Source organism: Microchirus variegatus (genome assembly GCF_963457635.1).
Source record: "Microchirus variegatus genome assembly, chromosome: 3".
Taxonomy (NCBI): Eukaryota; Metazoa; Chordata; class Actinopteri; order Pleuronectiformes; family Soleidae; genus Microchirus; species Microchirus variegatus.
The window spans coordinates 16,915,437-16,939,196 of NC_139804.1; the positions used below are offsets into that span (position 1 = coordinate 16,915,437).

Consider the following 23,760-nt stretch of genomic DNA (forward strand, 5'->3'; position numbering starts at 1 on the left):
TGCCCAGAAACACTATGAAGATGCACCAAGCACCTCTTTTAAAGTTGTTACAGTTGCAACTCTTATTCTCTCTCTCTGTAATTGTATTATGAAAACAATATGTAGAGGAGGAAAAGTGTGTTACCTCCTAAAATTTTGGGCCTCCAGGCCAAAGGGGGGCTCCAACACTAAACAATCTGTTTTGATTCATCTATAAATAAACTACTATTATTATTTTATTAGTAGTAGTATTCCATTATTTTCAGTGTATTTTAATGATGTAAACAATGAAACAATTTCAATTGGATTTAAAATGTTTGTTCAATGCATAAAGCTGTGTGTTTTTCGTTTTGTTCTGAAAACAATAAAAATTATCTTGGTAATGAAAAAAAAAAAATGCGCAAAGTAAGCACAGTTTATTTGGCACATTTAAACAACAAGACACTTCAAAGTGCTGTCCATGAAATACATCAAGAGAAGAAACACAAGGTAATGTCAACAAAACAAACGTGTGTAAATCATGACAAATGCATTGAAATATAATAAAATACAGTAACAAGACATGACTAAATATCCTGAATGAAACGTCGAAAAGGAAATGCTCAGCAGAAGTAGCCGCCCTTAGCTCTTTATTTTCTCAGGTGGTAAACTGTGATTTCATGTTTACTTGACAAAACAATGAGGCTCAATAACATAAACATAGTATTTATAGTCAACAGAAACTTATAATCTGTAGAGCATCTAGTCTACTGGCAGTATGTATGTCATTTATCAGATGAATACACGCAAGCACTATAGGAACCAGCCTGAAACATGTGGACTACCAGTGGGAAAACCAGGAAAAACAGTTTTAATCCTCTTAACAAAAAGCTCACCTAATAAAACCGACATCTGCTTAAATATTCAACATTTTATGAATATGTTCTCGTGATTTATCTTGCCATTAGGCAGTCTTTTCAGACTGGAAACAGATCTTTGTCAACTGCTCACTTCCTGCACTAAACTCCATGGAGAAAATCATTGATTTTTACATAATGGCACACAGGAGTTGTTGACCCACTGGTGCCTCATCAGTCATTTCAAATGTGTTTTTTGTGACTTTGTTGTTTGAAATCCTCTGTTTAGATTCTTGTAAATGACTCAAACTTATCAAACAACACAGCGATTATTAACCAGCAGCTGTCACCTGACCTAAATATTTCGATTTTCTCTGTTGATTTTGGTGCAAGAGACAGTCTATGTGCTTCCCTGACATTTTCTCAGTTTATTTATTGGTTATTAGTTAGCCTGCTTAACTGATTTCATGTATTTTACATGATTTGTAAAATCAGAAGAGCATCTGCTTTTTGTTCTCTCACTAAATACTCCCAAGAGTTCACCTTCCACAGAGACAGAGGCCACATTAACAGACAGAAATTATTTCTTCAATGGGCTCTACTATTCTTAACCATAAGTGGCCACAGGCAAAATAAATATGAACATTGCCACTGGTGCCAAGTATAAATAGCCCTTGGCAGCAGAAGTTCTACAAAATGGGGTTTGGAACCCCGAGGATTGGGGAGAAAATTAGGAAAAATTTATACTCTCACCACTCCTTTTGCCAGAATCTGTCCAATGGAGTCTGTGGCCAACATGCAAAAAAAAAAAAACAGGGGTGTGTGGAGCTAAAAGCCAATGATGAAAAGACACAAGACAGGGTCTTGGTTGCCAAGGAAAAGATTACCAAATTGAGATATTAAAACACCATTTCAATTCACCATGAGTCCGAATGGAAACATAAAAAAATGTTCCACTCTCATAATTTTATGTGGCCATGGGGCAGCCAGTGACCAAGGGGGAGGGAATTGGGCTTGTAACGCAGGTTCGTTTGGGGGTTCAAATCCTGGGATAGGTCAAGGGCTGGGGGTGCCCCTGAGCAAGGTCCACACTCACGACAAGACCATTTCTGTACATGTACGTACACATTTGGAAAATGTATGTTTCTTCACGAGTACAATGTTGAGCTATCGAGACACCATTAATGCACTTTGTGATGATCGGAAAGGACACGAAAATCATGTTTTCATCGAGTGGTTTATTTTGTACAGTAAGGTACATATTATTTTGCATTTTCATAAGGAATAGTACCAAACACAGCCTCAACCGTTCCATTTTTGGCACCCTTCTTTTGAGGTACCAGAGTAAAATGGCGTTACACGACGGTCGGGGTGGAGCTAGACTGACTCCTGCTAGACCGTAACCTTCCAGGGAATATTTACACCAATCACAAATGAGTGACGACTTTCTGTCACACAATCAGCTGCATTTTGTGGCTGGTGTCAGTCGAGCTCCACCCTGAGCTTACCATACCATTTTACTCGAAGGGAAGTGTGCCAAAAAATGGATCAGTTGGGGCTGGTTATTGTGGTACTATTGCTAATGGAAATGCAAAAAAATGTACCGTACAGTACCAAACTGGACCGTTCCACTCAGTGGAAACGAAGCTTACAGCGGGTACAAAAAGGTTGGGAGCAAGCACTTGTACCCTGTTAGGTACTTCTATTTTGCTTCTATTTTGCTTACATTACTATTTCTATTTTGAGCCTGTACCCAATCACCATTTCAACCAAATCAATGAGGGAAAAATGCTGTGTGTGTTCACTACTGGTGTGTAAAAAAGGATGGTTGAAATGCAGAGATCACTAATTGGTGTGTGTGTAATTAAGACAACTAATTCATAAACATATTTCCAATACAAAGCTATTGGCTTAGAACACATTCTCGGAAGTGTGGTCTGCATGGGACAGTTGATGAATTCATGGCTGCTTGGGGTGGAAACAGTTGGGAACTTATTCCTATGTTCATTTCTTTCTTTCTTTCTTTCCCTTTTTTATAAACCCGTTTATCACCTGCCGCCTTTAATCCATGCATGCTGTTTTCTCTTTCTCTCTCACTGTCCCTCCTGCTCTCTGTTGTTCTTTTGAAGTGTCAGGGAGTCCTGTGGTTTTCAAAGGGTCAGAAAAGGACAGCCCTACTGCCCTGTAGCGAAAGGAGGCCGCGGGATAAACGTGTGGTACCACCTGTTCTCACTGCTCTGTTGACACCGTTGGTGTCACTGTACTCGCACCTCGCCATCTCCACCCCTGCCGCCTGTACATGGTTCCCTCTTGGTTTACACACACACACACACACACACACACACACACACAGACTAACACAGCAAAATGTATGAGTGATTGAGCAAATGCACCCATTCGAGGTAGTGCTAGTGCCTGTATACACACTTAAAGGAACATGCACAGTACTACTGCAGGACCCCCTACTGTCTGACACCCATCACACAGAGATAAACCAAGGAGTCCTGCTGCTTAAAGCCCACTGTTTCATCACACTTCACATTATAGGGGACTCTTTCTAGCTCAGAGACCAACCAGCAGGGGATGTTTGGTGGAGAGGAAGGCCTGTGTGATGGGGAGAGTGAGACAATTGCAGGTCCGGGGTCACACGGAGAGTTGAGAGAGGCAACCAAGAGTCCCTCAAGATGAAAAAAAAAAATGAATTAGCCTTTCAATTGATAACTAGAAATCAAACCGCTGAGAGTAGCAGTAGGGAAGTTTAGGAAGTTCCTTCTCATTCAGCTCCAGCTTCCTGCCCTGTGGTACTGCAGGGCAGATCTCCCTAGATCTGGAGGGGAAGACAAGTTCGAGGAAGATGACCTAAAACTGGACATCACCCCCGAGTCTGATTCCACCACAGCCAGCTGCTCAAACTTCTGTATCACTCTCCTCACAGACTGGAAGGGAATCTCCCTGTGCCAACGGCTTCCAACAGTAACATGAGGTCCTTTGTATGTCGAGTCCTTGCTGAGGAAGATGTGCGGAGGAGGAGGCAGGCAGCAGCGCAGCCTCAGGCGGCCCTGGCCCAGGCCCAGAGCTGGGAGCACACCAGTGGCGCTGAAGCGGGTAGGAAGCGTGGCCAGGTGTTCGTGGGTCACAGGGTTGTGGAAGCTCAGAGCCCCGCCTCCAATGTTGAGGAATACCCCAAGGCTTTTGATCTGAGGCGGGACAGTGCGGATCGGCTCCCAGCTCCCATCATACACGACCCAAAAGGACCAACCCTGCCTTTCCAGCCACCAGCCAAAACAACCATCCGATGAGGTCACACCTGAGAAAGACAAAAAAAAATGGAAGTTAATTTCAGCAGCATTTACAGAAAAGAGGAAATTTATAACAACCAGGTCCCTGTGAAATGGAGTAACTGACAACATCAAGTGAAAACCAAGGACTTCTCTATCAACCTTAGATTCCCAGTTTTATGCTCATAATCAGTGCTGGCCATGCGCCACCACCTCAGAGTAACCTGTGATATTCGTTAAAATGTAAAATGTAACAAAGCCAGTGTCTCTTTTGTTTTTTTATTTTTTAAATTAAAGGGCAGTAAAATCACAAAATTAGCCTGATATTAATTTGCACTTTGTGGTGATACTGAACTTGAATTAAACAAGTAAATTAGTTTAACGACTTTGGCTTCTAAAATTTAGAGCAGATGTGCAGATGTGCACTACATGAGCAAATCTTCAACTCCAAAATAAAACCAAATAATTGAGCTTAACACTATTCAGATATCTAAATATATTTAGATTTATTTGTTAAATATTATGTTAAAATGTTTTTTTTTCTCCACACACTATTGGGCAAGCAGCTGCTTAGTTCGCTTATGCCTTGGTCAGGCCTGTTTGTTTATTTATTTGCAATATAAGTATGTATGGTTCGGGGGAAATTCTAATTTAATTGTCCTTTGGGTAGTTGCCTGAATCAATCTATAAGCAATATAATTTTTGCTTCACTGTTCAATATGCACCACAGAAGTGATGTCTCTGTGTGATTCACGTTCCAATATCTGTTGATACATCTTTTATATGATCTGGGTAGAGATTCCCATTCATCCATGTAAACTAGTTGCATGTCCAACAAGTCTAGTTCAGTTGTTTTGTTATGTGGTTGTATGAGATACTGGCTCTCACAGAAAACATGGATGTCATCAGGGACAGAACAAAAAGCAGAGTTAAAACACTTAACAACAATAATATAAGAATGTGTTCACTTTAAACCATTACGAGAAAGCTGAGGTTTGCAAAATGGTAACTTTTCTGCACCCAAGACCATTTCCAAATCGGTGTTTTTAGCTTGTGACAACACAAGAGCTGCTGATCTACTGCCGCCTTGTTAGCTTAGTTCGTGTCACTTAATATTTCCAAATGGAGTATTTCGATCACTGCATGTCATAAGATAGAAATATTTGAATTTATTGATGGATTAACAACAACGATATTGGCGACCTAAGCAGGTGTAGATTTTATTAGGTGGCCCATTTGTTAATTTCCCTACTGTTCCTGAAGGCAATCATATCATCAGTGAGAGTGTCTGGCTTTAAATGAATCCACAGAAATGATAATCAAGAAAGTTCAACCACACTTAAAAAAAAAAGCTAATGTATCGCTTTAAAATGCAAATGAATATAAATGTAATTCAACTAAGGGATATGAAGTGCAAAACAAGTTGCAGTATGTGAGACTTGGTCCTGTTCTTCGACAAAAGGCACTGGAATTTTTTTTCTCCCAAAGTTGCTTAACCCATGATAAATGTTCTGTCAGTGCTCTAAACACTTGGTGGCACTATGACCTATATAGTTGTTTGATGACGTGTGTGTGTGTGTTTAAATGGGCTTAAACAAGCACAGCCTTGCTGACTAACGGTGAGGGTTTCTGGAAGCAATAAGCAGCCTGGCATCAAACCAACCCGCACAAACTGAAGTGACTTCTTACCAATCCTGTACATGGAGCTGTTACAGACTTCCACTTCCCAGTAATATTGTCCCCGTGCTATCACAACATCTCCACACACTTGTGGGAGTTCCAACCCAGATGTCCTCTTTGACCTTTGCACCTTTTTGCCTGGAGGGTCGTGATAGGTGACAGTGAGGGAGCTGTTGGAGAGACGGAGGGATGTGGGGACACTGGAAGGATCCAGAGCAAAACGCAGTCCTAAGGAAAATAAAATGAAAGTAAGAAGAGAAGGTTTGTGGTTTTTGTTAACAATAACCAAACATGTCATCTATCATGACACACACTGTAAACTTATTAAACATGTTTTGTTTGAGAATTAAAAACATCAAGTCTGACTCCACACCAAAGACAGAACTCTCCATGTCCTCCTCTCGCAGGTCTATGGCGCCATCCACTGGAGATGTAGCAGCACTGGATTCTGGGTCAAGTAAGGAGAGTGTACACAATACAATAGGTTGACGCCGAGAATTATGTGGTTCATTCTTGGCTGGATCTCTCAATCATCATACTCACCCTGTAAACAACTGTGTGAGCTTCCTTCTGTTGAATTTCTGCAGTGTGGAGGCTGCTGTAAGTGTAGCAGCAGAGGTGGAATGAATGGAATTATACATAAAGGGACAGATGCATCACAGTATGAAAACACATATCGTGTCATGAAATGTCCATCTGTGTAGTAATTGTACTGTGTATGCGATGCTTCATACTATCAGTGATATCAAACACATGAAGGTTTTTATGCATTTAGTTAGTTTTTATTGGATTAAAGGGACAGTTCAGGTTTTTTGATGTGTGGATATATGAGGTGTTTGCCTCCCTCGCTGAAAACATGGCTGCCAGCAGGGACACAAAGAAAATCCCATGCCTACTTACAGTACGTCTACAATATCTTAACAGTATGTGTGCTAACTTATGATATCTTTAGACAGCTTATTTCCAATAGAAACTGAAGTCACTGAGTCCAAAAAGAAAACCAACATTTTTGCATCAAAGCAAAAAAGGAGTTGCTGGCCACTGCCTCCAGCTCAAATATGTTATTTTGTGATTTAAGCATAAAATAATAATCCTCTATGGACTTTGGTGTGGGTGACTGGGTGGTTGGCAAACTTCAGTTTTCACCTGGAAAAAAGCTGTTAACTAAAACAATATATATTTATCTTTGAAACACACTCATATTGCACAATATATTTCCATGAGAGGAGTTATGTTTATGGCACTGTAGTACCACATCAAAGCATATTTCTCTCCTGAGTTTGGATGTCTCACCTCCACAAGCTGAAGGTGATCTTCAGATCGTTCCTCCTCGGAGTGAATTACCCTGCTGATGTGCGCCGGACGCACTGAAGGATGTTTTGCTAAACAGGAAGTGGCAGATGACCAGGTCCTGCATGGCAGCTCCACAGTATGTCGACAGCTGGGGCACAGCACAGAGCAGACAGGCGGACTGACACTGCGGCGGTGGAGAGGCTGACCTGAGCTTCTTTTCTCTCCAGTGGCTACACAGTGACCACACATGGTGTGAGAACAAGGCAGGATCAGGACCTCATCATTCTCTTGGTTGCAAGATGGACAGGTGGAAAGTGATGGATGATGATTATATGTGTCTTTTTCCTCATCTTCCACCCTTTGTGCCTGTCTTGGCATTATTTGGCGTCAAAAGTCTTAAGCCGGGAGTCACTGCAAAATTCTGTTATGTCCTCATAATGACAAGAAAGATTCTTGAATCTTGATTCTTCTTGAAGTCTTCGGGTTTCTCCATTACAGAGAATGTTATTCTCCATTCACTACAAGGTCAAGAGAGTAAAGAAGGAAAAAAATCTTGCTGCTAACATACTTTCTACTTTTAAAATGTCCCACAACATGAATAAATCAGTTTTACAACGTGGAGATAAAACTGTTTATCCTGGAAAAAAACAAGGCCCCAGTCGGAGCAGAAACATCAACAATCCACTTTATCCACAAAGAAACACAATGGTGACATCATATTGTGAAGATATCCTGTTTGGTAGCGAATCACATGTTGCGTATGTTTTCAGGAGTAGAGACATCCCATAGTGTCAAAAAAAAATGACAAAGCTCAGTGTTCTCGAACCAACAAAAACCACAAGATGCAAAAACCGGAGTTGATCCCATCCCCTCTGTTTCCCAGCTGAATATTGTGTGTGAAATAGGAGAAATGGCCTGTGTTAAGATAAAAGAGAGAGTGGGAGAGACTGAGGAGCCCAGCCTTTCACAAAGTACTCAATGCTTGGGGTTACCATGGTGATGGCTCTTTCCGTACGGACGCACAACGTCGAGATAATGGGATGCAAAGGACCCTTGTCCTGTGCACAGACACACACACACACACATGTTCACATATGGAAGAGCTCATTAATGGCATGAGCATGAGGCACTCATGACAGACAGAATAACAGGTTTTTTCACTTTCTGGTGTGGATTATCCTGATCCACTCTCAGGATTACATGGACAGATGTGATGGCTCATTGTCCTCATTGCTGTCGCCAAAACAAAATTTTGTTATGTGTACACATAATGATAATAAGGAATTCTTGAATCTTATCAGTGTAAGGAGTGCAACTAAAGTAATAGGTCATCTGGACATGGATGCTCAATCTCTCTTAAAACATGGCTGCCAGTGGGGTGAGCCTGTTGTTCAGTCACTGTTTTTATTTAAGGTGTTCTCAGCCTCACATAAGATTTGTTGTTGTTGCTTTTTTTTTTTTTTTTTTCAAATTTAATAAGTGAAGTCAATCGTCATTCCCAGCATGTGTGCGCTTAAACTAATAATAATGATGATAATTAAAAAATAAAAATAAATAAATAATAATATATATATATATATATATATATATATATAGAGAGAGAGAGAGAGATAGAGAGCAAGTGTTGACTTGTTTTTTTTATTTCCATTTTTTTTTTAGACTGAATTCTGTTTCCTTATTTGGGCTTTTGAAATTGGACCCCGACACAACAATGTGGCTGTAGCGCCCTCTGTGGGTGGTGTGTGAGAGGTGCAGTGTCAGATCACATTCGGAATGAAATTTACGTGGTCCTGCTTCGATGAAGACTGTGACGATAATGTTAGCAGCTCCTGTTTCTGGTAATTAGTAATTAGAAAGCTATTGCCCTATTATGAATGAGTCTTTGCAGATTTACAGTATTAATACAGCAGTTTATCAGGGAAACTATTGTTATTGTTACTTTTTTATTCTGTTTTGCTCCTGTAACAAGTGAATTTCCACACTGTGGGGTCAATAAAGTCTAATCTTGAAAAAAATCTTTAGATCTACAGCCACATGTATGTACACAGAGAGCTGTTATCTGCATTTATGAAATACAATATGGAAGTATTTACTTTTTTAAACAATTCCTCTATGTATGGTAACTACAATATCAATGCTAACCAATGTTTGAAAACAGTCACAAATGTCATCTCATTGAACAAATTATTTTAAACTATTGTTTTTTGTTCTACTAAAGCAAAAACATTGATTGCAATGCAAATTATTAATATATGTCAGATAAAATATCTGAGTCACATATGTATTATCCACATGTGCTATTTGTGTTCACTGTATTTGCTGGTGACCTCTACAAATATTTTTTGGGGATCTACATGACCTCATGTCTTCATATCAATATATATATATACATACATATATATAGATAAATCATTTATAAATGCAAATGTTTTTATGAGTTAAAAGTGCACAAGGCCACAAAAAAACAGGTATAAAAAACAGTAATAAAGTACATGATATCAAGGCAGGAAGGCACTGCTCCAAAGCGAACCCTAAAACAATTGATGCGCGTTCACGTCGGGCGCAGTCGATTTGCGGCACGTTGTACACAAAGAAGTGCAATGCTGCCCTCCACAGTTTTAAATCCCGAATCTCATCTATTCACAGTCTTCCGTTCATACTATTAACTTCCGGTAGGCTGTACACTGTTGGCTGTAATGTTGCCATATCGCCCTGTCGGTTTTATTCTGAAAGTCCAAACCGGAAGCAGTAAATGTGATTGCGCTGACTTGACGTCAATGCGTCACATGACTTTCTACGCTGTCGTCCGTCAAGGAAATCATCCCGACCTGCTGGAGCTTCTTAAGCAGCTTGTGTTGAAAGTAACTGAGATTTTTTTTTATACTTTATCAAGGGCCTATGTAGTTTGCTACGTCCGTTTTTCATTTGAAGTCATTTGTATCACTAACGAAGGCACTTTGCTGCTCAGCGATGTAGTCAGGTGAGGTTAACAAGTTGGTTCTTGGTCACGCGTCACTGAGAAACCCGTTACTAACTTTGTGAGACAACAGTCAGAGACGGTAGGTGAAGTGAAGTCCGTCTGTATGAAGGAGTGAAGCTGCTCCACATAACAGCGGCCGTAACATCTCACCTCAACATGGCAGAGCGGACACCGCTTCTCCACTACCGCCTCTCCGCCAGCGTCAATGAGTCCGAGCCGAGGTCGCCGCCGGCCGGTCAGCCGCCGGAGCAGCAGCCGGGGAACGGCAGGCAGAGGAGCAGCCACCAGCAGCACCAGAATCACCACCAGCAGCAGCAGCAGCAGCAGCAGCAGGAGTCCAAACTGTCCACCTTCTTTGGAGTGGTCATCCCCACACTGCTGTCCATGTTCAGCGTGGTGGTCTTCCTCAGAATAGGTCAGTTCACGCAAATCACTGCTCACCTTCTTTGTGTATTTATTTATCTGATTATTTGTTGATTTATTGATAAATAAAGTCATTAAAGAAAGTTATAGGAGGAACAAAAAAAACAACTTTTTTTTTTACCTAAAAGTTATTTAGGTAAAAATATTATAACTCATAAACGTATCGGTAATAACATTTGTTATTTATTTTAGTTTTAGATTTGTTGATCTTTTTTATATATTTAAATATATATGTATATATATATATATACATATATATTTTATTACTATTATTAGTTTTTAAATGATTCTGTATTTTTTGTATTTTAATGCAAAGTTCACATTTAATTTCTTTTTTTTTTACTTTTTCAATTTAATTTCAGAATTATTGAATTGTTAAAACGACGTAAAGAGCAAAATGAGTAAAACCAATATTCTAAATAAGTCAGGATTTAAAATAAAATTGATAGAAAGGTGTGACATCATAACTAAAAAAGTTATTATCATCATCATTCAACTCTATTATCCTACAAAGGGAAGTTTGCGCGCAGCAAAGCAAGGTCAGGCACATCATCATTAAAGACAAAGTGCATATCACTGTATACACATTACACAAAACATGTTGTACAATGTATGTAAAATGCAAGATTTCATTTTCTCAGCAGGGACTCTGCTCACAGTGTCAGGGTTCAAAACAGCAACCTGCTGTTTTCAGACGTGAACTTGGCAATATATCGATATTTGATCCATAGCATGACTTGAGACAAGATATGGTCTTAGATTTTGGATATTGTCATGTACTGATAAAAAAAACAAACATTGTGAATAAAATTAAGTTCAACTTGTCCAACTTTAGGTTTATTATAAACAATCTAACTATTGAGTCAGCAAAATGAGGTTCTACCTGGAACCATTTGCTTCTGAAAAACCAACGTCAATTTCATTGTTTCTAACACGCATAAATACATCTCCTACATTTAAAGGGATACTTCACTGATTTGAATGTGGCTTTGTATTGCTAGAATAGCAGTAGTATTTTTTAGAAAATGTGCTTCCCTCCCTCAGTTTCTCACTGAGTTGTAAAAAAATCTGTTTTCTATTTTTTTAAAATTTGCCCTGTTGTGATGCAAAACGCATCATTTGACTCACAGTAGAGCACATTTGGATAAGGGAAAACAGATTTTTTTACAAGTCAGGGAAAAACTGAGGGAGGGAAGCACATTTTCTAAAAAATACTACTGCTATTCTAGCAATACAAAGCCACATTCAAATCGGTGAAGTATCCCTTTAACAGTAAAAAACCAAAGAAATAAAATATTATCTGAATTGAAACGTAATAATGAGTGTATTTTAACATCATTGAGTAATAGAGATCATAAACAGAAGATGCGCAGCTTTATATCCTCATATATCGGGATATAGATGAAAAATATCTACATATTATTTATAAGCCATATTGTCCAGCTTTACTGAAATTTTGATAGTTATTAACATTGTGGTATATATCGATCAAATGATATAAGATAGTATAGGATGATAAGCTTTATTTTCCCATTATAGCACATAAATTGTATTTCTGATGAACACAACAGCAGCTGTACTGTAAGTAAAGAAAGATAATCTCCTTTCAAAGTACATTTGTGGACTTGTAAAAATCGTGTCATTTGGAAACTTCTTAGCATGCAGCCCAGATTTCTGATTAGTTTCATAATGATTTCTGGATTCATTTTTCGGGAAAATTTACCGTAAAACAAAACAAAAAAAAAGCCCTATTTCACAATGTTTAAGGAAGTAGAGAAAAATGCCACTATCTCCTCCCTTAATGCACACGTGTTCCAAAGGTTAATAGGCCATTTTCCATCCCTCCACAACATGTCATGGAAGTCATTTCAGTTCAACAACTCAGTATTGTTGTTTTTAAACCTGCCAACACAGACAAACCTCATTGTGTGCATGAATTGGGGGCGGGACTAGATAAGCTTTGCTTCTCCCGCTGTCCCTTTCGGTCATGTGTATGAATATAAATGATGATGTATGCAGATGTTGATTACTTGTCATGCCCGAAATAAACGATTCATTCATTCATTCATTCATTCATTCATTCATTCATTCAATGGAGCCTTTTTTGTTGCTCTCATCTGATTTGATGGAGATGAACTCAAATGCAAAACGGGAGTATTTGTCACTAAACAGGGCAGTGCATGCATGACATTTCTTACATTTCTATTCATATTAAAACCCTGATTATCTCACACAATTAATTCTCCCATCAGCAGGGACACATTTACCTCTTTATTTATGTTTACCAGGTAAAAATTTGGCTTGTTACCATAGGGTTGCCGGTTTGATTCCAGACATAGGTCAAGGGCTGAGCTGCCCCTGAGTAAGCTGTCTTATCCCCACTACTCCCTGTGTGCGATGATGTGCTGCCAACTGCTCCTGTCTCTGGTTTGTGTGTTCACTACTGATGTGTAACAAGGAAAGTTTAAATGCAGAAGTGAAATTCTCTGATTGGTGTGTGTGTGTGTGCAAAAAAATTCTAACCAGGCACCTTTTGGATGGCACTAGCTGTCAGTCACAGTGTCTGACCCAGTACACGCTGTGCTTTATCATCTCTTTTCCACTAAATGGAGCAATTATTTACAAAATGGATATCTGAAATTTGTGATTTAGACCTTTATCTCCTCAGGAAACTGATGTCATAAATCAAGTTAAAGCTAATTTCCCCATCGACTTACATACAAATGGACCTCTTTTAAAGATATATATATATATATATGTATATTTTTAAGTGTAGTCATGTAGTCTGTGTTATATCACCGTTAAATAGTCTGTTCTCTCTGGAAACCAAAGTTTGTCAACATTCTCCAAATCCATCGAGAAAATCAAAGATTTCTACATCACGGCACACAGGAGTTGATGATATACTGCTGCCTCCATCTCAGTTCGAATATGTTATGTTGTGACATTGGAGTTTGAAATTCTTAGTTTGGATTTACCTAAGTGACACAGATTATCCAAACACCACAGCAGTCGACCATCAGCACGTGTTTCCCCGTGAGCTGAAGGCACACATTTTCACTATGAGGTTTGGTAGAATGAATGGTTTTACAAACTTCAGGTTCCAGTCAGAAAAAGGCTGTCTAACAGCTTTCAGTTGGTTCTACATTGACTTTACTTTCTGTACCTGTTGACTGCATACTTTTTTTTGTATGGTCTATAAATTACAGAAGTTGAACAATATATTCTCTTATTGTGTTTTAAAATCTTTAGGGAAGTGCAACTTACTGGTTTCTGCTGCTCAACTCCCTCTTCTGTTTATCTGGGAGTCAGACCTAGGTGTAGCAAAGGAATGGTTCTTGTTTCAGTAATAGTTAGTCAGATTAGAATATGAGTAATCTCTGTCCACACACCACAAGACTAAAGGTCCTGTTTTCATATGGTGGTGAAAATAAAAAATCCTGATGTGAAACTAGTAATCATAATGCAATATATACCAGGTTTCACGTGCTCTCAGAGCTGCAGAAATTACGTTTATGGCTTGTCTCTGCTTTGTTGTCTCAGTTACTGTTGTTTGAGTGTTGCACTTGGTCATTTATCCACCCTTTTGTAACTTACAGTTGTTTTCCGACTCTCCCACATTTCCCTCCACCTTCCCTCCTCCGATCTCGTGAGACGTCAGCTGCTGCACTCGCACACACACACACACACATTCTGGTTTCCATGACTCCAGAGGACATTATATTGACATACCTTAATTTCCTGGAGACATTACTTTAACCACCTTTACTATACCCTGTAACCCTAAAAGCAGGTCTTACCACACCCCCCCCCCCCCCTCCAAAAGGCCAGTAAAGTTGTGAAGACCAGGCCAAATATCCTTATGTTTTAATCATTTTTTTTTTTGGTCCTCACAAAGATACACGTACAAGAACACCCACACGCAAATACTCAAATAGACACATAGGTAGGACTGGACAATAAATCATTACTGAACCAGTAATTATCATAATGTTTATCAAAATAATGGGGATACATTGAGTTTCACTGCAGCCACTCACACCATTTCTTGCTTGTTGTCGAGTCTCTCTGGCCTTTGTCTGATCTTCGTATTGAACCTGACTGAGATCAAGTGACTGACTCAGCCGGTCGAGGATATTCCACCTCATGGCTGTATATTTGTGGATTATCGTCCTGCTGAGGGATTAAATTATTGTCCAGTGAGTTTTGCATTTGGCTGAATGCATTTGGATTAGCATTCATCCCGGTGCTTTTGTCAGCACCAAAATCAATAACTGCCAGTGGGTCCGATCTATTAGCAGTGAAAATGAAGAAGAGCCACATAAATAGAGCTCCCACTTCTGTTGGCAGTCAAACAGTGTTCTGTATCACCGAATCACATCAGAACCAGGGTGTTATGAGCTGTTGCATTGTTTCACCACACTTCCCCCGTCTATTATTTTCATACAGAGGATGTTTGTTGTTTGCGTCAGGGCCAAATAACTTTATTTCACGACTTGGTTTGTATTTGTGTGTTTTTGAGTTATTTTTTTTGTCTGTTTTTTTTAACCAGGAGTTTGCATATTGTAGCGAATCTTCCCAAGTTATGACCATGAAGTCTTGGTTGTTGCTGCTGTGAAAAGGTTTTTCTCCACGGTGTAAATGATTTTCTGCACATTTCGAGGATTTGTCCTCCTGATGTAACTAACTAATGTTTTTCTTTCTGAACATCACTGTTTTATTTCCTTTTCTTGGCCACATGATTCCGGCAAGTTTCATTTATGAAGCTCTTTTCTTACACAAAGGTACATTCAAGCTGCTGCAGAGAGGCATTTAAAAAGAATATAGAGGCAAAAGTGAAATCAATCGACAGAAGACAGAAGTTAAATATCCTGACAGCTTGTGGAAAAACAAGAAATTCATCCATTAGATGAGTAGAATAAAGAAGATAAAGATATATAGGTAAATAATATTGAGTTAAAGAGACAAGTTAAACAAATTGGATTAGGTTAATGGGTTGTAGAATAGTTTTAGCACTCGTGGACAGATGGTACCAGAAGCACTCACCATTGTGTTTTGCAGGGTAAAAACATTAAAACATTATCATGTCTGTCATGTGCCGTGGAGCAGCTCCATAAAGAGATTTAAAAGCAAGCAAACAATTTAAAATAGATCCCGTGTCTCACTGACAACCAGTGTAGAGGCAGGGTTGATGTGGGCTGATGTTTTGGGTTTTTGTCAGAACTCTTACATTGCCTGTTTAAAGTCCATCGCAGTAGTCAATTGTACTGGCGATAGAAGCAAAAATCTATTTCTTTTTGAGGTGATAAGCATAGTATTGATAGGTATTGTCATTAATATCTGATTGGATTTAGCGGAGTGAAAAGTGAGTAAAACCAGCCTTATTTTATACATTCAGTCATATTCTTCTGCCTGACCGTAGAGACGTCTGAGTCTCCACTAACTGAATGAATTTAAGTTTAAATTAAGTTTATGCATGTCAAGGATTCTTAATTAGTTAAAAGTTGTCTTGAACCCTCTTCCGACAAACATTTTACTCAGCTTTCTTGATTTTTAATGATTTTTCTTACCTTTTAGAAGAGTTATTCATGTTCCTGGTGCACATACATCCACCCAGATCTCAACATTAAAAAAAAAAAAAAATAGGAAAAGTGACAGGAGTTATTTTAACATGTGATTCTACTTCTACTAAAATCAGTTTTTCTTTGTGTCCCTGCTGACAGCCATATTCCCTGTAAGTATATCTGTGACCAGAACCTTGAAAGCTCACAACTTTGTTTCATCATAGTAAATGTAACCATGAACCCAACGCAGTGTAGTTTTATGAGGCATTACATGAAAGGCTACTTCTTGCAGATGTATTACCACTGTGACTTTGTCGACTTTTGTCTGGTCATTTTGTGCTCTGGCAGGTTAACACTTTCATTTTGAGGTTGTGAAATATGCCTAGGAAAGTTCTCATCATGAAGTAAGAGCCCAGCATGCTTAGAATTTGCATATGCTTCTGCATTTATGGGCTTTTCCCAGGAAAGTCACACTTCTCTTTTCAACCACAATGAAGCTGACCTCAAAGTCAGAAGTCATGATTTCAAACAGCTAATTTGTGTCATCACATTATTAAGAAGGTTCTACTGAACCAGGCAAAACATAAACTAAAGAAATGTATACTTTTGTTAGACATTGACTCTAAGTTAAGTTTTTGTAACAATAAACCTGCACCCTTAACACATTGATAGCATAATTGCTGCATATACTAAACATTATGATTACACATTAAACTGCTATCATGTAATTTTGTTCTTTGTGTGTATTGATTTTGTATCACAAAAATTGTGTAAAGTGTACATTCTCAAAGATGTGTGAATTTTAAAAGTTTCCATAGCAAGTATATTCAAATGTATTTACACAATAATGTATAAAACACATTTACCTCCATATGCACCCTCTCAAAGAGGAATACTTTTTGTTTTTTCTCTTTCCTCCTCATTTATGTATTATTTGGTTTTCTATTGATATTATAATTTACTGTCTTCATAATTAGGGCTGGGTATTTCCTATCACCACATAATACAAAATGTATCACGATACAGTGACCACAAACTTTTTTAACCCAACCCCCTTTATTTTCTCGAATGGAGGCATTGTTTCAGTTTTTCAGGAAAAGTATGAAGCATCCTGTGATGGGTCCAGCACTGCAAAAAAAAAATGAAATTCAGCCATTTGAGCATCTTTCCTTGACTTAAAAAAAACACCCTGTGTTTGTGTTCATCCAGGATTTGTGGTGGGCCAGTGTGGACTGTACCAAGCCATCGGCATGTTCCTGGTGGCCTACTTCATCATCTGTATGACGGTACTCTCAGTGTGTGCCATCTCCACCAACGGAGCCCTGGATGCTGGAGGAGCCTATTGTATCCTTTCAACCCACAAAAACTCAACATTTTGTTAATTCATTTTCTACCACCTTTATCCTCCACATGAGGATCACAGAGGTCTGGAGCCAATCCCAGCTGACATAGGGTGAAAGGCAGGGTACACCTTGGACAGGTTGCCATTCCGTCACAGGGCCAACATGTATGCATGCATGAGATAAACAACCTTTCACTCTCACACTCACACCTATTTAGAGTCAATTTAGAGTGTCCAATTAACCTCATCTGCATGTTTTTGGACGTAGGTGGGTGTAAACTGGATAACTCTGAGAATCTGGAGAAAACCAACGTGCACATGGGGAGAACATGTAAACTCCATTCTGAAAGGTTCTTTGTTGCACTGGGATCCCAACTGGTGACCTTCTTGTTGTAAGGCAACAATACTAGCCAATACACCACCATTTGGCTCTGCTAGTAGTTTCATAAAAAAAAAAAGAAGATCTAAACGTTTTCCAATAAGACAGCATAACAAGAATAATGTGATTAATATGTCAAGCAGACACATATCTCTTGGGATGAACTTAATAATAGGTGTTTCAGAAATAGTATATAGTCCATGAAATGTACAGTATAGTCATATACATGTAGTAGTATTCACAAGACAAATCGTTAAAAAACCTTTTTGTTCATAAAAGCTTTCCAATTTCAACTTTATTGTTCCCAAGGGGAAACTTTGTGGCACAGCAGGGTTTCACACATAAACACATAAAACATATCAATACAATAAAAAGAGCAACATTATAAGGCACACACAGAAATTATCAGGAATGATAATGACGATAATGTGTCCAGTGCAATGACAAAGAATCATATTACAGTACACATTAATATTAATAACTAGAGGGATTATTCCTCTTTTGGTTTGTCCTTTGTTTTGTTTGTTTCCTGCTATGTGAAGTGGCCATGGTTACATTGAAAGGCACTAGACAAATCAAAATTCTTGTTATCATTTATAAAATAAAAAATGTTGTGCATTGGTTCCTTATAGTTTACTGTTTTTACAAAGCCAGTCCCTTTAAGAGCGATCAGAACACTCTGTGGTACCTTAACCCAGATAATGTTTATTCCAGATTTGGATTTCAAGTTATTAATAAATATATGAAAAGAAATCTATCTATCCCGAAAGGTCGACAATTGTAAAAACAACCACAACCACTATTCATGGCAGAAATAACAAGTCCATTATATTCAGTCTATGGGTTCTATAAAGTGTATACATTGTAATGTGTGCATGCACAGCAGGGACATGCAATGTTAAGTAAGGCAAATTAGACCAAACCAATTTTTTGCTCTTTCATTCAGTCAAAACTTGTGCACTTCGATTCTCACGTCCACAACCAATGGATCTGTCTGACATAACTTAATTTATGCCCTTATTAGTTCTAGTCTAAATATTATTTCTTTGTTGACTGAGTGGGCCACATGGTTGGTGTAGTGGTTAGCATTCTTGCCTTTGCAGCAAGAAGACCGGCGTTCTTGGATCAAGGAGTGGGGCTTTCTGCATTTTTAATGTTCAACTTTCATGTTCTCCCATGTGTGCATGGGTTTTCTCCCAGTCCAAAAACATGTACGTTTGGGCATTGGGCAAATTGTACACTGTGTACAACGAACCATCACTGACATGCATCCTTAATCAGTTTCACTTTTGCAACAAGAGCAGCTCTTCACACTGTAAGCAGATGCGAATGACTGGAAAATGAGCGAGGAACAGAAGAAAAACACAGAAAAGGAAGATTTAGAGACACTGGGGATAAGGGACATTTGTTGCTCAGTTTAATTCCCTTATGTTATAATGAATTTAATTAGTTAAATGCCCTGCTCAGTTCAAGAAAGGATTGTTGCACACATTTTTTAGCTTAGCACATTAGTGCAATCACCTCATTACAATCAATCACACAATGTCACAACGATAGACACAGTATATCAAATTCATAATGTCCTCCTTCCTTTTTTTTGTACATCCCTCATTTAAACCTGCCCGATATAAGAGGATTTTTCAAACCTAACTTGATTTTTAAAATGTGGGAGACCACAGAAAACAATAATAATGAATGTTTATGTTTGAATCGTGAGAAAGCTCAGACTAGATGATCCAGTCAAGAGTCAGGACCTATTTCAGGGAGGAGATTCCAGGGATTTGAGATCTCACAGAATCTCACGTGATTTAACGTGACTTCAGAATATAAACAGACATGGAGGCGGAGTGTCGGAATCGTCAGTTTATAGCTGGTCAACTCACTCTCACTGGTTACTGTAGGTTTCAAAATAGTCATACGTTAAACAGAGATCATGTGCAATAATAGAGCCCTGAACTGTCACTTTGTGTCAAGTTATTATTGTGGTTTGAGCATATAGATGAGTCTGGATCGAGGTTATGTTTCCATGCATGCAATTATTCATGCCAGTGATGACTTTGTTTTGACTTTGTCCTTCTAACAAAACAAGTGAACTTCACCTTAACTTGATTCAGACATGATCAGCCGAGCACTGGGTCCAGAGTTTGGTGGAAGTATTGGCATCATGTTCTTCTTTGCTAATGTGTGTGGCAGTGCTCTCTTTGTACTTGGTCTGGTTGAGGCCATTCTGGGCACTTTCGGGTTGCCAGAAGGTAAGTTTGATTTTTTACACCTTGTGAAATGCAGCATGGTAGATTGAGTAGCTCTGAGAGTGTTTCCTGGCCAAAGGTTCCCTGACAGGAGAGTTTGACGAAATTCATTAACATCATCTTCTGGGCATTTTCCTCTTTTAGATGGGACTGTGGCCACTTCTGTCTACCAGGTCTTGCCATCAGGCTACTGGTGGTCTCTGCTTTACGCCACGGGCGTTGCTCTGCTCTGTCTGCTGGTTTGCCTGGTGGGAGCCCACATCTATGCAAAGGCTACCTTCGTCATATTCCTGGTGGTCATTTTTGTCCTGGGCACCATCTTCGTCAGTTTCTTTGCAGTTGGGCCTCGCACCATCACTCTGCCCAGCTCTGCCGCAGTCAACCCAGGGATAAATGGAACAGACCCCTTGCTTCCCACCACAGCCAACTTCACCGGCTTCAAGTTGGACACGCTGCTTGGGAACTTGTGGTGTAAGATGGTCCATATTCTCTACTAAAGTCACTTTTTTGTCTTTGTTATATATTTATTCCCTTTGTTCATTTTCCTTGGCTAGGAAATGATAATATGACTAAGATCCACCATGAATCTTGTAGCTTAAATCCATATAAAACCCAGGAGATTAGGGAAAAAATGGGTGTCAGCTGTCTAAAAAATTGCTCCACTGGATTTCTTCAGTTGTGCAGAACAATTAATTGAACACCAAAACTAATTAAAGCATTGCATTTAAAGCGGACCTAGAGTGTATCTGCATCATTACCTTGTTTAAGAAGCCCTGAAGGTTCAAAACAAACAGTTCAGCCACTAAACTGTGTTTTATTGTAATCTCGGGCTCAGCGAGATCTCTGAAAAAACCCGGTCCGGTTACGTAAACAACGGTTCTCCGGAACAGCAGATCGTCCTGCTCCAAGTAGTAGTCCGGGTACATCCGGTTGCGTACATTGAACCGCAGAAGAAGAATAACGTCCGTTGTGGAGGTGTTTCACGAGCGACAGTGTCTTCTGACTCTGGGTCTGACTCCGGGTCAAAGTCATAAAAGGGACTGCGGCGGGGAGTCGTGACAAAGCTATTTTTAAAGAGTTAAAACAAGCAGTGCATCCACCGTTCCAGAGGGGGGAGCTGCGCTTCTGAGAGCGGGTGTGCTGAATATGTCACGTCCGGGTACTGGCCAATCACAAGACAGTTGGGAAGCCGGGGTGAGAGTTGAGTCTGAAATATCGCGGCTGGGGAACAGCGTCAGAAAAGAGGATTTCTATCGGCTCGTTTACATTAACTAGGAGGTTTTTTACCATAAAAACAAGTTAAGGTACAGTATGTAAGTAGACCTCCATAACTCACATATATGTGCAACAGGACCACTCTATGTGAGCTTTAATATACATTTTGGAATTTACAGGTTAACATTGTTATTGTTAGAATGGGATTGTAACAAAACCTCACTGCACTGTAAAGCCACATTCAGACTTTTGTTTAAAAGCAGTTTACAAACCAATGTTTTCAGTCAGAAAAGTCTACGATATTTAGACTTAACAATGTGTTTTTTGATTTTATTAGGTGAGCATTTGTAAAGCGGATAAAATCTGTTTTCCTTTGTGTCCTGCTGGCAGCCTTGTTTCCATGACTGAAGTCAATGATTTACTGCTTCACAGTGCAGGGATTGCAAAGAGTGCAGATACAGTACTTTCTACAACAACACTTAAATACCTGAATTATCACTTGACGATTTGCCCCATACAATGAGCCATCACCTCACCAGCATTCTATACTGAATTCATTTTACTCGAAACCCCAGTGTGCAAATGGGTGGCAGTGAGTGCTTTGTACTGTTGCCTAGCATGCATGTGTAATTTTATTTTTTTAGAGTTCCTTCTCCCATGCTGTTGGCAGAGACAGAGGCTTTGTCTGATGTATAATAGACCTTGTCACAGCAGCCAGTTTAACATGAAACAGACAGTAGATCAGCACTAATCACATTAATCAAGACTTTAACAGAACCTTCATGAAGATGATTATTAAACGCCTGTCGATTAATGTGAAAATGGCTGCCATGAAAAGGCCTGTTACAGATATTGTGAATGTTCTCTGGCTCTTCTTGTGGACTTGGGGAAACTCTTTTTGTAGGGACTTGTATCCAAACATGTGATTAATAAGCTAAAGGCCGTAACTCAGGCATGCACCCAGACACGTGAGAATTATTACTCACAGCAAGCTCTGCATTATCCTAAGATCTGACTAAAAGGATGAAAACACAGATGTAAAATCATTGTTTTACATGTGATTTGAATGAACTCATATATAACAGGCTATTTTAAAGGTCCAGTGTGTAGGACACAGTATTCATTTAAGGTGAGATGAGGGATATTCTGTTGGTTGCAGTATGACACTGCTATATGCGATTAAAATGAGAACATCACTGAGAAAATCAGAATTTCCAGCATGCGGAACACAGGAGCTGCTTGTCTACTGCACTTAGGGTAAACTGAATGAAGGAAGTCAAACACACATAATAACACCTACAGTAATGACTGGTGGAGGCACCAGTGGATCAACAACTCCAGTGTGCTGTGATGTAAAACTGCTGATGTTCTCTAAGGACGTTCGCAGCTACACTCTTAGAAATAAAAGTGCTAAGTAGAACCATATAAGGTTCTTCGGCTTGTCCTCATAGGAGAACCCTTTTTGGCTACAGGTAGAACCTTTTTTATAAAGGTTCCACCTAATGTGAGTAGAACCTTTTTATAAACCTGGAACCCTTTTGGAGGGTTCCACCAATAACCCTTTTAAAACCCCTTTTCTATCTCTTTAAATCCTTCACATAGAACTTTTAACAATGAAAGTTAAATTGGGTTTTTGTAATTTAAGTTGCTGCTCGGAGATTTGTTGAACAGCTTCAGCGACTTTAACTGTTGTGTTCTCTCCCCACAGCTGATTACACGGTGGATTACACTACAGGAACTATGATGACCTTTGCCAAAGTTTTTGCTGTGATGTTCAACGGCTGCACCGGCATCATGGCTGGTTCTAACATGTCAGGTAGGGTGTCAGTAAGGTTTTTGTGCGTATGTGTGATTTTCCATCTTGCACATGTCTTGGCTAAAACTGTCCGTCCCACAGGTGACCTGAAAAATCCCAGCTATTCCATCCCTCGTGGTACCATCACTGCTGTCATATTCACCTTCATCATCTACAACTTGCTCTGCGTGCTGGAGGCGTGCTCCTGTGATCGGTCAGTAACACATTTACATACTCTCTATCTCTTCTCTCTCTCTCTCATTTACACACACATGCACAGACACATACACATGCGCACAGCAAACAATGAGAGAAACGTTCCATAATTGAACATAAATCTCTCACAGATCCAAACAAGTTAATTAAAGCTTGGAGTTGAGAAGAGTACTAGTGCAATGCTGTCGAAAGCCAAATGTTCGCATGTTTTGTTTCGAGTTAGTGTTTATCACATAATGCAAACAGGGTTAGTTTTCCGCTTCACCAACCAGATTTGGAGCATCAGCAGAGCCTGATTTCCAACTCTATTCATTCAAAATGAATTGTTTCACACACCAGGTGCAAATAGGGGGGGAAATAATGAAAGCACATGACTGTGTGTGAGAAGTTCCTATGGACAACTGGACATCTGTCCTTTTCCCGTTCTTGACACTCATTCATTGACAGCAATTTGCCTCAGTCTAACCCTAACCCTAACTCTTATAAAAGTAGAATTTGGAAAACATGCATCTAAACATTCAAATGTTACTT

At 39.3% G+C, this 23,760-nt stretch overlaps 2 protein-coding genes across 2 annotated transcripts in view; one reads left to right on the top strand and one right to left on the bottom strand.

Moving 5' to 3' along the window:
- Positions 1-3,592: 3,592 nt before the first annotated feature.
- LOC310924995 (E3 ubiquitin-protein ligase TRIM65) lies at positions 3,593-10,204 on the bottom strand (the record flags this gene model as incomplete). Its single annotated transcript, XM_083886861.1, has 5 exons — positions 3,593-4,122; positions 5,783-6,001; positions 6,147-6,221; positions 7,118-7,296; positions 10,197-10,204. The coding sequence occupies 5 exons, from the start codon at positions 10,202-10,204 to the stop codon at positions 3,593-3,595; spliced, it is 1,011 nt and encodes a 336-aa protein (XP_083742987.1).
- The window catches only part of LOC310924804 (solute carrier family 12 member 9), a gene marked incomplete at its 5' end in the record, with an annotated part of 92,269 nt that continues 78,711 nt past the window's right edge, over positions 10,203-23,760 (top strand). Inside the window, 6 exons of the mRNA XM_083886642.1 lie at positions 10,203-10,461; positions 17,243-17,377; positions 19,869-20,006; positions 20,148-20,474; positions 22,927-23,034; positions 23,116-23,227. Coding sequence (XP_083742768.1) covers positions 10,203-10,461; positions 17,243-17,377; positions 19,869-20,006; positions 20,148-20,474; positions 22,927-23,034; positions 23,116-23,227 — 1,079 coding nt within the window. The remainder of the gene's footprint in view (positions 10,462-17,242; positions 17,378-19,868; positions 20,007-20,147; positions 20,475-22,926; positions 23,035-23,115; positions 23,228-23,760) is intronic.